This window comes from Papaver somniferum, chromosome 9, assembly GCF_003573695.1.
Source record: "Papaver somniferum cultivar HN1 chromosome 9, ASM357369v1, whole genome shotgun sequence".
Lineage (NCBI taxonomy): Eukaryota > Viridiplantae > Streptophyta > Magnoliopsida > Ranunculales > Papaveraceae > Papaver > Papaver somniferum.
The window spans coordinates 202928666-202945330 of NC_039366.1; the positions used below are offsets into that span (position 1 = coordinate 202928666).

At 37.7% G+C, this 16665-nt stretch overlaps 3 protein-coding genes and 1 non-coding gene across 10 annotated transcripts; all 4 read left to right on the top strand.

The window, feature by feature from the left end:
* The first annotated feature begins 1065 nt into the window (after positions 1 to 1065).
* Positions 1066 to 7067, top strand: LOC113310518. Of its 7 annotated transcripts, none has more exons than XM_026559216.1 (7): positions 1066 to 1313; positions 2120 to 2271; positions 3124 to 3256; positions 3377 to 3581; positions 3883 to 4750; positions 5060 to 6595; positions 6680 to 6995. In XM_026559216.1, exons 6-7 carry the CDS (start codon positions 5207 to 5209, stop codon positions 6965 to 6967), a joined length of 1677 nt encoding a protein of 558 aa, XP_026415001.1. In that variant the 5' UTR covers positions 1066 to 1313; positions 2120 to 2271; positions 3124 to 3256; positions 3377 to 3581; positions 3883 to 4750; positions 5060 to 5206; the 3' UTR covers positions 6968 to 6995. The 7 variants fall into 7 exon arrangements, with proteins under 7 accessions (XP_026415001.1, XP_026414998.1, XP_026414996.1 ...); XM_026559213.1 differs by adding an exon at positions 3011 to 3068 and having other exon boundaries at positions 1072 to 1313; positions 3177 to 3256; positions 5060 to 7067; XM_026559211.1 differs by having other exon boundaries at positions 1072 to 1317; positions 5060 to 7067.
* LOC113310520 lies at positions 6968 to 10931 on the top strand. Its single transcript, XM_026559217.1, has 5 exons — positions 6968 to 8121; positions 8230 to 8278; positions 8377 to 8624; positions 9060 to 9173; positions 10109 to 10931. The coding sequence occupies exons 1-5, from the start codon at positions 7451 to 7453 to the stop codon at positions 10314 to 10316; spliced, it is 1290 nt and encodes a 429-aa protein (XP_026415002.1). The 5' UTR covers positions 6968 to 7450; the 3' UTR covers positions 10317 to 10931.
* On the top strand, positions 10712 to 10785 carry TRNAN-GUU. Its single transcript has one exon. It is a non-coding gene; the product is annotated as a tRNA-Asn (tRNA).
* Positions 10932 to 12951: 2020 nt separating the features above from the next.
* LOC113314099 (protein BUD31 homolog 2-like) lies at positions 12952 to 15044 on the top strand. Its single transcript, XM_026562864.1, has 4 exons — positions 12952 to 13084; positions 13928 to 14029; positions 14155 to 14305; positions 14593 to 15044. Exons 2-4 carry the CDS (start codon positions 13936 to 13938, stop codon positions 14684 to 14686), a joined length of 339 nt encoding a protein of 112 aa, XP_026418649.1. The 5' UTR covers positions 12952 to 13084; positions 13928 to 13935; the 3' UTR covers positions 14687 to 15044.
* The last annotated feature ends 1621 nt before the right edge of the window (positions 15045 to 16665 follow it).

Consider the following 16665-nt stretch of genomic DNA (forward strand, 5'->3'; position numbering starts at 1 on the left):
GGCCTTTTCATGCCACGAACACACCCCTAATACAAATAGCAAAGCCCAGCCCAATCACACTTGTTTTTCATTTACATTTTTGTTACGGTTCGTGAATTATAATCCCAAAGGTGTCACTATCCATCCACAAAAAATCCATCAAAACAAAAGTAACACAAAAACCTCAAAAAACAAAAGTAACACAAAAATCCCAAAGAATTTGATGAAACCAATTTTGGTCTCATAATAAAATTTGATGAAACCAATTTTGAAATTCTGGGTTTTTGTATCAATTTTTAAAATTTTGGGGGGGTTTTGTATCAATTTCTTTTTAAGATGGAGTTTTAATGTGTCCCAACATTTGAATGGGGTTTTTGTACCACAAGTTTGGTCACCTTGGGTTTTTATGACTAGTTACGTTTTTGTTAAGAAAAACATAAACACATTTTTGCTAAGACAAGACTCAAACCTAGCATCGCATCTTATATGTGTTCGACACATGTTCATCTCAATTAAACTAACAATTTTTTTTGTTTTTTTTAAGAATGTTTAATCTGAAATTTTTTTTATTAAAAAAGAAAAAACAGACGTGGAGGTGTTTCCAAAAGTGTAGTTAACACTTTCCTGAAGACCTTCATATTTATTTTGGCATACTTCCTATTTTATAAGACCTGCTGCTGCTGGAGATGAATATTTTATAAATGAGGATGTAAAATCCTGCGTGTCATAGGAAAAAAATAGTTACAAATAGTTAAAATCCTGAAATTGTATATTTAGCATTTATATCATAATTAGTTTTTACTATTCTTGAAATGAATTTCTTGTTGGATTTTTGATGATGAGACATATTAAATACGAACCGCACATCTGACTCAATAACAATTACTGGACTTTCATGTGATGTTAGTGTAAATAGCTACATATTAAAAGTTTTGCTTATAATGTGGTTGGATACAAATTTTATTTGTCCAAAGCAGAAATCAGATATTTTACTTCATAAAAAATCAATTTTTCTGTTTTTAAATTTCTTGTATATCCAAACTAATTTCTTGTTTTTTAATTTTAAAGATCAAAAAAATTACTTTAGAATGTACTTCTATTTTTTTTTTGGTTCTGATAATAAGATGGGAAACAAAAAAAAAATCTCGAAGTCAAAAAGTTACTACTATTTCACATCTAATGCTCTTTCTCTTCTCTCGGAAACGCCGCTCCTCTTTCTTTTTTTTCTTTTTCACAATCCGATAGAAATTTAGGATCGAAATTCAGTGGTAGCACCAAAGAATTGAAGGAGGAGGAAGATGATGATGATGTTTCTGGATTCAAATTTAATCCAAGTGAGTAAGTCTGCCGTCTGTCTCCATTTCAACCCTAATTATATCTTTTGTCGATTTGGATTGGGTTTATTTCTTTAATTTTTGTTTGTGCCGAATTCTGTATTGGAATGTGTATCAATCTGATCTCGTTTCAATTGCTTGTTTGTTTGATTGAATTGAACTTTTAGTTTTGTGATTTCAATTTTGAGTGTGATGATCACATGAATTGGGAAGTACTGTGTGTATCATGATGGTGAGATCTTCCAATAGGACAAATTAAAGCATACTATGATGAGCTGACTCATTTAGATCACTCACTTTATTGATTAAAATGTTATCATCCTGCCGGGGAAGATATTGATTTGTGGTTCAGTCTTGTTTCTACCCTAACTTTTATCTCATTCATTCTTTCGTGGATTCCATTCTAACACAATTGAAAATCTGTATGTCGCATCTCTTCTCTAAAAGCACTTGATAGTTGTAGCTTAGAATTTACTCCACAATCAGCTGTAACTATTTCCATGCATGCTGCCGAAGCTCAACAACGATTCATCATTTCTGCCTTTGTAAGAGCTTATTTCCATCGGTTTTGCTCTGTGTTCCTTATATTGGAATTAATCACCCTGGTTGATAGGCAAAATTCATTAAAGGTTTGAGCTTGCAACTTTGCTTTAGTCCTTGTGAAATGGAGGAAATGTGTGCATAGATGGTTAAACATTATAAAGTTGCTGGATTCTCTCCTCTTAACTGAGGAATATGTGTTACTCAGTTGATTTCAGTAATCGGTGTTTCATCCGGCTTAATTTCTGTTCTTTACTTATGGACAGGGACCAGCGTTCCAGATACTGGAGGATTTATTCTGTTAACTTTTCATCATACAACCTCATGAAGAAGAAGCTTATCCCCAAACCCCCCAGGGGTGAGATCTACTTCTATTACGTGTTAGTCTGAGTTGGTAATCATCTTACATTTTATACAAGTAAGTATGTTCAAGACTCAAGTGTTAGACTAAATGATTGTATATTAACCCTTTGATGCTTGCATGCGGATGTTGTTGTTGCATAATGTTTTTAGCTCATTGGTCATATCATGAGGTGGTATCCATTGGAGCTAAACTAAACATAATTCAATGAAAAACAAAGCATTCAACTTTAGATTATAAAGGAATCTAGTGGCATAACCTAGGTAGCGACAATCCTTACATTTATGTATCTGTTCATGGAGGGTATAAACCTTGATCCATACTCCATAGATAGTTGTTCAGCTATTAATAATACATAGTGTCAAATTAGATATATGGTTTATTTATAGTAATCAGATTCTTCACTTATATATGTCCGTATACAGTTTGTGTATAACATATGTTGTTCACTAATAAAAAGGATATTATACGTTTTCCTGTCCGCACTAGCACACATTCCCAGCTCATAATTAGCACATTATAACGTTAATATTTGTATAAATTGTGTGTACTCCACATGCTTATGATCACGTTAGATCATAATATTATATTTTTTGTGTTTATTGTGTAAAATCATTGATGTAAAAGTAGAATATCGAAGCGCTAAACACTATCTTCTATTCAGCAAGAGGCCTTGATCACGTGTTGTCTTTTTCCAACCCATCTGTCAACACTCTAGCAGTTTCTACCTTAATTCTTATCAATGTAATTGGCATTTGTCACGTTTTGGTTTTTCTTGAAATCACGTACGTAGCAGGGTCTGGCACCTTGTGTCGGTGTGGTGAGATCAGGATACCCATATCATTCTTACACAGGTATTTGTTATCATAACTATATTTATGCTGCCTCACGAATCACGATCTTATGCAGGTTAACACTTTGGAGATTCGAATTGTTAAATTTGGAAACACTTTGATTTACAGAAACAGAGTTTGCAGCAACATATGCTTGGAGAAAACTAGTGATACGAGTTTTGGTTTGAGCTTCAGTTTCATGTTCTCTGGTACAGTTGTTGCGTACTATATTTTGAATCATAGTAACAACAAAGAAGTTTTGAATGTTGAACTTTTTGTATCTTGAATGTCTCTTATCTAAGAAAGGATCAGCTGCTGCATATTTGCAGGTTGAGTTATCTGTGCTTGGTAATGAAGTGGACGACAAGGTCCACAATTTCTTCGAGCAGGGCAACTTGTCCAAGGGGCAGCATTAGCCACAAGTTGCTCGTGGAAATTGGCCTTTTTTTGACACCAATACACGGGCTCGAAACCAAAGACAGATTGAGATCCCTTCCATTTCCGATTTGAAGAATTACAATCCCCTGATATCAGGTTAGATCTTCAATCTGTAGATGTGTTTCATATTCAATTATGTACTTGCTTTTGAAGGATTATGTTTTGGATTGTAGTACGAAGCACATATATAGGCAGATGGTTCTAACTTGAACTAAATGAAAGAGATATTTTGAAAGTTAGTTCTGATTAAAGTGTAATATTAAGAAGTGCTGAGTGAAGGATGGGGAAATGTCAGAAGATATGGCACAAGATAGTGTTGAATATAATCACTATTTATCTGATTTCATTCCGTTCTCCTCGGTAAATAGTTTCCTGCATTAAATTTTGGTCTCTGCAGATTTTGTGGTAAGCAATGGGTGGCACTTTTCAGAAATGCGACCTGGCTTAGGTATTGCATGAGTGTCACTACACCTGAGTTAAGTGTTAGGCATTCTGGAAATCAGCATCTGAGTTCGAATGGGTCGTTTTTGCTTGAGCAACAAGGTCATACAGGACAGTATCGGGGTGAGTTTCGCGGAGGGTGTGCAAAATTGGGTACATAATCTTGCATCGAGAGGCTTATCATTTCGTGAACCTTGGCTAAGGAATGCTCCAGAACTCAGTCCTGCCTTGTCAAGAACTTAGAACAGTCAGAAATTGGTCATATGAGTTTTAATTTCCTCGATGGTCAACAACAGATCACGAGGGCCCCGCAACCAGGGATGCCGCTACATGGCCCAAGGCTGCAAATGGGGGTTACTGACATACAGGCATGGCAACAGCAAATTATGTATAACCAGTTGCAAGACATTCAGAGGCAGCGGCAACTAGACCAAGAATCAAGAGAACTGAACCGGATGAACCAGCTATCCGCTACCTCAAATCAGTCAATTGGTGATCTGTTACCAAGACTTGGTAATGGGTTACATATTCACAATGCATCTAGTAATTTCTGGCCAGCCGAGCACATGGGAGGTGATTCTAAAGTACCGACTACCTCAGAAATGCCTATGGTTAGTAGCACAAACTGGTCCCAGGATGGTGGTTCCTCTGCAGCGCAAAGATACCCTGCTGGGCTTATTTCATCGTTTGAGCAGGGTCAGGTACCACATTCAACGGGGTTCGTTCCTGATCAGCTTGATCAGTCTCTATATGGTACTCCAATTGCTAGCATATGGGGTGGTCTCAGTCAATATTCTAATATTCCTGCTGACATGTTAACCAAGGTTAGTGGCAACCAAGTCACCAACCTTCAATAGCCCGTTCGTGGGTGCACTTCAGTTCAAAACCTTAGTTTTTAAGGAAAAGCCTTGTTTAGGCATAGGGTTATAAAATGTTGGCCAGGTTGCCAGGCCCAATTATTTTGTCAGGCCAGGCACGCCAAACCTGATCATCGAGGACCCACAAAATTAGCTACATAGGACAGGCTGGATATTATTTGATAAATATCCAGTTGTGCCAAGCCAATCCAGCCACAAGCTTTAATTTTTTTTAATAAATTATTAAATTAATATCCATAAATAAATTCTTTTCAGGTGAATGCATCAGCTGACGATTTTCATTTGAAGCAGCAGCAAGCAGATTGGCCTGAAAATACACAGTAGAACAATGGTTTGGATGCTTCTTCTGGTGGTAGTAGCAGCGTTACAGGAGGCTATGAACCCTTCGATGGGTTTTCTTCTATGCAGAGTGGAACCTGGAGTGCACTGATGCAGTCCGCTGTGGCAGAAACTTCTAGTAATGACACCGGGATACAGGATGAGTGGAGTGGTTTAAGTTCTCATACAACACAAATGTCAACTGGGGCTCTGGATGCAACTACGGGTGGCAGTTCACAGCGGAAAGATTGGGGTGGTCAAAATAGGCACCATGTCTCTTCTGTGACTTCAAGACCCCTTCAGTTGTTTGATGATTCAACTATGAATCGAAGCAGTGACAGTGCCTCTCGTGAATATGCTGGCCAGCCTCCTGGAGGATCTATCAAATGGTTAAATCATTGCTGTGAACAAATGCCACACACACTTGCTGAAGATAGTTATCAGGTGCAGCCGCACATGCATCCAGAAAATTTTGCTGGAGCAGCTTGGCCTGGTCCAATTTATGAGGAGTCGAAAAATGCTGCTCATTTTGGGGACATAGGGTTAAATGCTCAAAACATGGGTGGCTTTTGGATCCAAGGGCATACATTTCCATCCGATAACACTGAAAACCAAATTCCGAATAGACAGAATGGTTTGAGTACGAGAGAGATACCATTGGCTAATGGATTTGTGTCACTGATAGTGCATGAGAACAATAGCACCATGCAACACAATCAAACAAATGATCTTAACATAGGAATGCATCTGGTGAGGGATCATGATGGCGGGATGTTGAATGGTTGTGATAATCATGATGCCAAGAGAGAATCTTCTTACATGAGGAAGTCTACAGCTGGGCCGAATTCAGACCTGGCCAAGGTCAATCAGCCAGCAAACCTGCAGGTCCAAAATAATAATCATATTAAGTTCGGAATCCATGTGAATTCCATGGTTAACTACAGAGGAGATGATACTACGACAAATTGTCAAAATCAGGGGAACAAGAAAGAAGTCTCTAATATGAGCTACAACTCTAACCGATCACATCAAATTATTCCAGATGGTCCAAGAGAGACTTTGTTGTCAAGTCCTAGTTATTCTCGTTCTTTGGGGAAGGGTAACAAAAAATTCATGAGTCAAGTTGGTCGGAAGGTTTCTGGGGTTCGCAAATTTCAGTATCATCCAATGGGAGATTTGGCTGCAAACATGGAACCTGTTGACAAAAGGGTTCAGAACCTGTCACAGCATGTCAGTGGTGGATCTAGAGGTATTGGGCAAGGTTATTCTGGTTACGGCAATTCTGCTCAAATAGTTACTCAGGGGCAGACATGGTTAAATCCCACTTCTTCTGTGCAGCCTTCTGGCAGAGGCCATTGGTACAGTAAATCTGGTATATCTGGTGAAGCAAATGAAACCTTGCAGCAACAGATGCCTGCTGGAACATATACAGGCACTTTGCCATATCAAAGACATCAGTTGCAGCATCAACAGGTCGGATCTGGTGCAAGTGCAAACATAAACACACATCATACTCCTGGCACGACTATTAAAATTCCGCCTTTTAATCTTTCTCAGGTGCATCATTCTCAGGTGACGGGCAGCGAGTTGAGGGTTCCCATGCCACCTCTCCCAGTGCTAGAGTCTACACCTGTCTCTAGACCTTCTGCCTCGCTGGGAGTTTCACTGGGTTCATTTCCGATGACTCCAAAAAATTCGTCCAGTCCCCAGTGTGGGGTAAGTTCAGCACTTTCCATTAATACTTCAAATAGGAATATGGGAAGAACCTCATGGGTCCAGAAACAAGATTATCAGGGTACCAAGAAAATGGGAGATTCAAAGCACTATGCCAATGGGGAAGAGTAAACTGGGAAGAAAAGCTCCTTGCAAGAGGTTCACCTTGGTCGAGACACGTCAAGTGCGTCCCTAGGGCAAGAATCTTCTGAAAAGCATCTGCTTGATGCAAGCTCCATTGCTTCAGATTCTTTGGCGGTCCCCCCTCATCATCAGGCACTTGATAGAAGATGTGGGAAAGATCCAATCTTAGTCCCACTAACAGAATATGTTTCCCTTCAGAACCAAAGCAGTTCAAACAGCGGGTTTGAAGCCTGTGGCCAATCTCTAAAACAGGCACATGTACCACAGCAAAATTTGTCTCTGCAGCTGCAAGTGCAAAATATTGAGCATACAGAGACAGACCCTGATGTGAGTTCTGCAAAGAGATTCAAAGGATCAGATGCTGGTCATGTTACTCAGCAGATAGCCACCCTTAGGCCTGATCAGCAACCTTTTGATGGGGGTAAAATATCAGTTAAATATTATGGGAACAATGAGGTAATTGTAACTGCCATGCAGAAGTCAGTTTTATCTGAAAATGACAGAGTTCATAATTGTACATCAGAGGTAAGAGAGGATACAAATTCAGCTCAACACTTTCCTGAAGACTTACCATCTCAAGATGTGTCTGCACTCAGTGGTCGTAAAAAATTGCAAGACTGCTCTGATCATCATAATTTTACGTCCGCTAAACCTGGAAATACCCAGATTAGTCCCCAGATGGCACCTTCTTGGTTTGAGCAGTATGGTGCCTATAAAAATGGAAAGATGCTACTAGTCAATAATATAAGGATGCTAGAAGAAAGTAAAGGGCATTTGCTTCCAGCGAATTCTTCTGAGAGTGCAATCACTCGTATTATGATAGAGCCTGCAAATGTTTTTCATACCAGTCAGAGCATAGCCACCACCTCGGTAGCCAGTGAACGTGTTTCTTCTTCTCACTCTCTTCGCACATGCTACACTCCTATTGCGATAGAGCCTGCAAATGTTTCTCATACCAGTCAAAGCATAGCCACCACCTCGGCAGCCAGTGAGCATGTTTCTCCTCCTCGCTCTCTTCCCTCACAGGTGACTGATCAGAGTTTGTCTGTGATGAAGCCAAAGAAGCGCAAAAGTGAAGCTTTGGATCTTTTGCCATGGCATAAAGAAGTAATGCGTGGTTCTCAAAGGCTTCTAAACATCAGGTGTTTGTCACAAGTGACACATGTAGTATCTATCTTTTTGTTTCAATGCTAGTCATGTCATATAAATGAACACTAACAGTAACCATTAAATTGCTTTACTATGTACAGGATGGCAGAAAAAGACTGGGCACATGCTACACATCGGTTGTTAGAGAAGGTGCATTGAGTGACTAGCACTATACTCATTCCAATAACTCCTACCTTTTCTTTAAACTATACAGGATATAAGATGTTAATGCCTGCTTCTTTCTGTAGGTGGAAGATGAAGTTGAAATGGTCGAGGATGGACAGCAAATACTTTTACCGCGAAGAAGGCTTATTTTGACGACAAAGTTAATGCAGCACCTCCTTCGACACCCACCTCCTGCAATTCTTTCTGCAGATGCCACTTCCTCCTATGAGTCGGTGGTGTATGTTATTGCTAAAGTAGCATTAGAGGACGCATGCAGCATGGTTCCTAGCACAGGAAGTGATTTGAGCTCAACAGTGGACAACAGATATCAGTAAGAATATACCTCAGAAATATCGCAATCTGCCCTCAAAAGAATTTTACTAGATAATACCTCAAACGGTGTTATAATTTTGAAGATTGTGTGGGAAAATTGGGTAGGTGACAGTTCTGATTTATTATGTCGCTCCCACATGGTTGGTTGCAACAGAAGTTACAGAACATAATTTGATAAAGGAGACATCCACTTCAAAAGGCTAGCAGAACAATTCATAAGCTTTCTATATGGGCTTAGCATGTCATTCATATTTCTAATTCATTGGTTAGAGGAAAAATTGGCATTCTCAATGAAGGTGTCAAATTGTCAATGGTCTTTCATATTAAGATTGTTACTGGAGTTGGTGTTCCTGTTAGACTATTGAAGGGTTTTTATGTCGCTCTTTCCCGAAACTATGTTTGAATACTAACCTTTTTGTTTATGATTCACCAGGACACCTGGAGAGCTTAAACTTTCTGAGAGACTGGGTGATAAATATTTATCGAAGTCAAATATTATTGAAGACTTCACTGGTAGAGCGAAGAAGCTGGAATCGGATTTGTTGAGGTAAGCACCATATTCAGAAGTTAGGCTTCATCTGTTATTCTTATTTTAGCGTGGATTTAGTTTCCAATCTATCCGTGTTATTACCAATACACTTCGTGATGATTTCATGACTATTTCTGCTCTTCTCATCTCTTTTTTTTGTAACCCAAGTTTTTACTACTTTGTCATCAATGCACTCTTGCTTTTTATGTATCACTGATGTGTATAGCTATTGGGTATTTATCTTTTTTATTAGGACTTCTTGCAAAACATTGGCAAACATAGTATCAATAGTATGGCTGTATGAGTTGGCTAGCAGATTTGGAATATCTGGTTTCTAAAATGCCTAATGTAACTGGAAATAATAAAGTTAGTCTAATGATCTATCTTCCTGAACCTGTGAGTCTTTGAAAGGCCTGAAGCTTGTTCACAACTAGCCGCCACTATTCATAATTAGAAATCATGACTCTGTCGAGGATAGATAAATTTTTGTTTAGCATATCTGATTGTGTCACCAGTTTAGGCTTTGGAGTTCAATGAAGTGCCTTGTTGCTGATCTTGCAGTCAAAGTATAGTCATTTGTACAAAACTCTCAAAATGAGTGCTATGTTTGTGTTATGAATTACCAATTTGTAGTTGGACAAGTAAGTGAATCCTTAGAGCTCAGATCTAATGATGTCAGATATTTAAGACAGTGGTTTATTTGCTTACCCATGGGCTGAACTCGCTCATGTTAATGGGTTGTGGTGTTGTTGGAAGCCAGTCAAGCCACATTCCTAGTTTAGTGCTGTGGTTTTGCTTAATTGCGTTTCCCTGTTGAGTGTAAATTTACGCACCCCCTAAAAACCCCACCTTCTCACTGTCCTTTTTTGTTCATGTAGCCTGTTTCTCAGATATTGCATTATCCTTTTGTAACATCTGTTTGAAGTTTTCTCTGTGATTGTGTTCAAATGCAGATTGGAGAAGACTTGTTCAGTATTGGACATAAGAGTGGAAAGCCAGGAACTTGAAAAGATTTCTGTCATCAACCGTTTTGCTAAGTTCCACACCAGGGCCCAACCAGATAGTGCTGAGAACTCATTTTCCTCCATCCCCCAAAGATATGTTATTTCGCTTTTAATGCCTAGGAACTTACCCCATGGGGTACAGTGTCTTTCACTTTAATCAATGAATAATTAACCGGTTCATTCCCCACCTCCCTTTATCTCTGTCATATCATTTGTTGTACTTGTAAAGCTGTTATGTATGATCACGATGAAGAGCTTCATGGAGAGAACAAGAACAAGAGTAGTCTCGATGTTCTTTGCCTTTTTTTTTCCCCTTGAACACTGGGATGGCCTTCTGGTTTCTACCAAGGAAAATAGTAACAGTTCCTATATGAAGACTGTAGAGAGACAGAATGACAAGAATGAATTATTATTCTCAAGAAAGTGATTACAGGTATATGAATTCATGTGGTTCAGTGATTTGTTGTCTATCAAGTGAGCTGAGCTGGATAAGCGTCACGCAGAGGGAATTTTTAAGGGAGTTGTTTAAATTCCTCATCTTCAGACAACAAAGCTGGAATAGCTCAGCTGGTTAGAGCGTGTGGCTGTTAACCACAAGGTCACAGGTTCAATCCCTGTTTCTAGCGAACATTTTTGTTTAACGCCACGCACTTCTCTTCCTCTTAGGCAAAACCTGACTGCAGGTAGTTATTATACTCTGTAACCTTCTTCGATCAGTTCCCTGCATTTCAGTACAAGCTTTCTTGATTCAGATAATGCTATATATGCTATTCCAGTACAAGCTTTCTTGATTCAGATAATAGTTTTCTGGTGTACCATGATTTTTTTCCCTGCAGGAATATGTATATGTTGCCATATATGCTATTCCAGTACAAGCTTTCTTGATTCGGATAACGCTAATTTTATCATTCTATGGGAATGCACAATGTAGGCAGTTTTTGAAATCTGAGATAACGAAATTCTATCTTTCTATGACTAAAAAGCATTAACTCACGCAATCATTCCAACCAGTAAGAGAAACACCAAAACCATTTACATGTTAACATGAACAGGTGGGCATGGTATACAAGATGGTGACGTAAAGATAGATCCAAACGTTGAATAATTTCGGTTTTACTGGTCATGAGCCTCTCCAATGTTTCTCCACAGGAATCAGACATCTGATCTATCTCATCCGCAGCCATCTGACATTGGTCTGATGCCGGTGGTAGTGCTGCAAAATCATAGTAAGCAGGAGAAAGTGGTTCTTCTGATGGAACTGGTGCTTCTCTTGCAATTACAAGCAGCACATCTCCATGAAAAGAGACGGCGACCAGCATTTGAAATATTGAAGAGTCTTGCCACTGCAATTTTTAAGTTTATCTAACCTTTAACTAGAGATCCAACCTGAAACTGCTGCCTTTTTATATTCTTGTTTTAAGGGGAAACAGGTTAGAAATTTAGTTGTTGGATTTTGTTTGTCATTGTTTGAAGGGAAACAAAGTTGGAAATATTGTGTGGTCATACCACCTTCTCAATCACTCAGGTAGCAGTTAGGTAGGCATGCATGGACTTAGAAAATTATTTCTTGGGTAAGGTTGATTGCCAATGCAAACCAAGGTTGCCGGCAAAAAAAAAATTGGAATCGTCAACTGTCATATCTATCAGTGAAGCGGAGATGTTGTGAGGTTAAGACATGTATTCCGACATCTTAAAGGTTTTTCTTTTGGTTTTGGTTCGATTTATAGAATCGTTTTTTTTTTGGGGACTACTCCAAAATGGAGGGGGACTACTTTTTGATATAAATGTCTACCCTATATTTATAAGGGGTGTTCTAGAGTGTGGAAATGGCTAATCTACCCATCACCACCACCAACCACCACTACCTATACATGTATAGCTTAATTTAAATCATTAATAAAGATATTCTCACAAACCCTTCACTTGTCTTTCGTTTTTGGTTGAAAAATGAGAAGTAATCATCAAAATGAGTTGAAAATAGAAGTTGCTGAGTGAAGTTCGGCTAGGAATTATGTGAAAAACTTTTTCGAACTAGCCGAACTCAACTTTAATGGAGGTTTTTTCTTGTTTTCAAAGAACAGTTCAGGTATGTAGCAAAAAAGATGTCCCAGCCGAACTTTTGGTTGGGTTTCGTCATAAAAAAGTTCGGTTACGTCGCAAAAAATGTCTTAACCGAACATTGTAGTTCCTTTTCGTGGAAAAAAGTTCGATTTCGTCGCAAAAAAGTTCGATTTTGTCACAAAAAGTTCGCTTACGTCGTAAAATATTCAGTTTCGTTGCAGAAAGTTCGTTTACGTCACAAAAAAATCCGATTACGTCGTAAAAAGTTCGGCTACGTCGCAATTTTTTTCTCATAGCCGAACTTTTTTCTGAAAGCAAAAATTCTATTAAAGCTGAGTTCGGCTACCTGTATCTTCAGAACCATTAGCCGAACTATACTTGCAGATGAGTTCGACTACCTGTTCTTCAGATGTGGTAGCCGAACTTCATTTCCATGGTCGAAATCAGTTTGAAATTTTTTCATTTTTCCGAAAGATTTTTGTCAATTCAAGATAACATTAACTAAAGTTACTCAATTGATTAATGTAATCTCACTAATCAATCATTACACTAACATTAATTAATCATTACACTAACTAATTTAATCACCAAAAACAAATTTGATATTAGAAAAAAATTAAGTTAAGGGATGGCTCAAATTTATTTCAAATATCCACACATAATAGTCCCCACAAAAAGGGAGTAGTACCCGAAAAATGATTCTTTATTTGTGTCGCGGTGTTGCAGCCCAGGCCCTTAATACGTATATATATCAGAGAGAACTGAAAATATCGTCTCCTTTTTCCTTCTTCCATCCTGTTCGGTTTCTTGTTTGCTTTACTGAATCTTGGCTGGGAAATTCCTTGAGAGGAGAAGAACCAAAAGGTATGTAGATTTTGCTTTTCTTTATTACTGTCTTTTGTCAGTTTCCAATACCCGAAGAAGATAATAGACGTTCGTAGTTAAATTTGGATTTGTTAAAATTAGTTTGACACCTAAAATATGTTGATTTTGATTTATGACAAGTACATGCAAAATTGTGAGCGATTTAGGGTTTCTGATTCTAGTGTTGGTGTTGCAAATAACTTGAATCCTTGATTGCAATTTACTATGAAAACTTAATTTACGAGCTCAAGTTTAGTGTTGTATATTGCTAGGGAAGGTGATTTTGTTCTCTGCCTTTGGTTTATGGACGTTTATAGTTGGATTATAGGGTTTAGACTGTTGATTAGGATTTGATAATTTTTTTATTGGTTTGATTTGAGAAATAGAGATTCTTTTAATGTTTCTGCAGTCCTTGGAAGTCTGGTCTCTATTGAGTGCCAGGACATATATAACACAGATTGCAGTCATACTAGTTCTGTGAATTTTGTCATTTTATTATGCCAATTCTTTTATGATGATCCAATTCCCGACAAGGTATGATGATAGTTTGTCTGGACGAAGTTGGTATCAATGAGTTTTTAGAAATTTCAATTAGATTAGTTTTTCAATTAGCAAGTTATGCTTTCTAGATTTTTTAGAGGTCAAGAGCCTAATAACTTTAGGCATAAGTTATAGTGTTTAGTTCATCACTGGATTATTGAGTTTTCTTTATTATCTTTTGTCTACTACTTTCTGTCCCTAGGTAAGAATTACCGGTTCTTATAAATTGTTTATCTTTGCAATCAATATTGTTTTAACTTAAAGAGATAATTTTTGGGGCTAAGTTGTTAATTAATATTGCAGCTCAAAAGATGCCTAAGATAAAGACTAACCGTGTTAGATATCCAAATGGCTGGGAGCTGATTGAGCCCACTCTACGTGAACTGGAAGAAAAGATGAGACAAGGTACCACACTTTCTTTCGTAATTCAGTTCGATAGTAGCCTAATCTAATTTTTATCATGTTCTGCTTCGGTGAACTGTTTTATGCTGTTCACATAAACCTGAGACTTTTATATGTTTCTGCAACAGCTGAAAATGACCCACATGATGGGAGGAGAAAGTGTGAAGCATTATGGCCCATTTTTAATATCGCACATCAGAAGAGTCGATATATCTATGATCTTTTCTACAGAAGGAACGAAATCTCCCAGGAGCTGTATGAGTTCTGTTTGGACCAAGGGTATGCTGCTCGCAAACCAAGTTGAAGAAGGTATGTTCTGATAGTTCTCTCTTTCTACTCTAGTACTCAATGAACTACTTAGGTTTGTTTTTTTCTTAGTAATTTGGTTACAAACAGTGGTCGAGCAAACCGTACTATGACTTCCTATCATTTAGTTCATGGGCTTAAATCATATAGTTGAATGCAAGATCTATTTACAGTTAGTTACTCTTAAAAGTTTATATGTAATGGAATCAATTTAAAGTTATTTTGCTTATACTTTCCTTGCGGTGTGTCTTCGGATGCAGTCGGGATATGAACGCCTATGTTGCTTGCAATGCATCCAGCCACGGGACCACAATTTCGGCACCACTTGCGTATGTAGAGTTCCCAAGAACTTGAGGGATGAAAAGGTCATTGAATGTGTACATTGTGGATGCAATGGTTGCGCCAGTGGTGACTGATTTGTTTGTAAGTAGTCTTTCTGAGCAATGTAAAACAAAATTACCGAAGATTGGTCCGTCTTTTCTGCGTATATTAATCATTATCTAGTAATTGTAAACTTAATGAGATTACAATCAAAGCAGTAATCTAGTATGCAGGTATTAAACACGAATCTAGTCCTTGTGACTTGAGACGATTGTTGTATTAAGAGACTTCTGATACTCCTTCTCTGTGTTAATTTCTTATCTCGTCTAGAGATAACCAAAGACTATTTGTTTGCGTTTTTTCTGAAATATAATCTATTTTCTGATCTTTCTATCTGTCTCTCAGTCACTCTTGTCACAGTTGTCCTAAAAGAACTTCATGAAACCACATATATATCGGTTGCATTACAGAATAGTCAAGGATTATCGGTTGCATTAAAGAACTTCATCATGAGTTGTACTTTCAAGTTTCAACTCTATCTTTTGTAAGGACTTCAAGTACAAAAATAATCCTACTATACTTAATTTAGAAACTTCTGGCCTTCTTAATATGGTTCCCTAACAGCTAACTTAGGGATTGTTTTTAGATGTTAAGAAGCGGTTGTATTAGTGCCAACTCAAGCACCAGTTTTAAGTGTGAGGCATTGAGTCACTACTGAATATCATTTGGATTGCAGTTGTATTAGTTCCGTCTTTCACAACTTTGTTTCGTAACATTGTGACTGACTCACAAAAATTGATTAGAATTTTTTGTTCTCAGGTATGTCTAGTCTCTTCACATATTACAGTAAGTATATAGGATTCAGAATCATGTGAACAACACTTGATTCTGGATTCAGAATTTTTTGTTTTCGTAACATGTTTATTTGATGGTTATAATGGCAAGAAATTCATTCTGGAGACACCATTACGATGACAAGATAGGAGAAGTTGAAATCAAAATGAGACTATACTGTCATCTGAACCACACTTGATTTTCTATGTATACTGAAATTGGATTTAGGTAGCTTTTACTGCATGCAGATTACATCAACACATTCATGAATGAAAAAAACAAAGAAAGAGAGAAAATAGGATAATTTATTCATTGGTACATAAAATCAGATGTAAAAAACCATGGATAGCAGATCCAGTTCTTGTGCTTGTGAAGTCAAACTCACAATAAGCGACTGCAAAGAAAAAAATTGAAGAAAATACTACACAAGAAGCGAAGTGTTAGGGTTCTAGACCTTGACGCTGGAAATAAGCTGCAAAAGAACTTGAAAACGGGGGATAAAGCCCTTTGTTCTGGGACGAACAACCTCTGCTTTGTAGAACTAACTGAATAAACTTCTTAATATTGATAATTGATACGTTACAAGCTTAGGATCAGCTATATATAGCTGAATAAACTTGATAATCAAGCAAACTAACTAAGGAAACCCTGTAAACTAGGAAACCCTGTAAACTAGGAAACTGAATACTAAATACGCAAGGAAATCAAATACTAGGCTAATAAGATAACTCTAATAAAGGAAGCAAGAGTTGGCATCGCAACATCCCACACGGCCGAAAAGCGCGCAATGAGATCATCAACATCTTCCCATGTCGCATCATCTTTGGAGTGACCCTTTCATTTGATCAACCACTTTGTACAAGCACGTTTTCCTTCTTATACATCTTCCTATCTAAAATTTCTTCTGGCTCCTATCTTGTCATAGTCAATAATGGTAGGTAATGTAGCTTCAACAGTAGTAGTAGGACCTAACTTCAGTTTTAACTGTGATACATGGAATACCGGATGTATTCTACTAGTGATAGGCATGTCGATTTTATATGCCACAGTCCCAATCTTCTCAAGAACTTTAAAAGGTCCATAAAAACGAGGCGATAAGTTCGAAAAAGACTAATTAACAACTGTTATCTTTATGTAAGGCTGAAGAAGGAGATAAACAAAATCATTAACTGAAAACT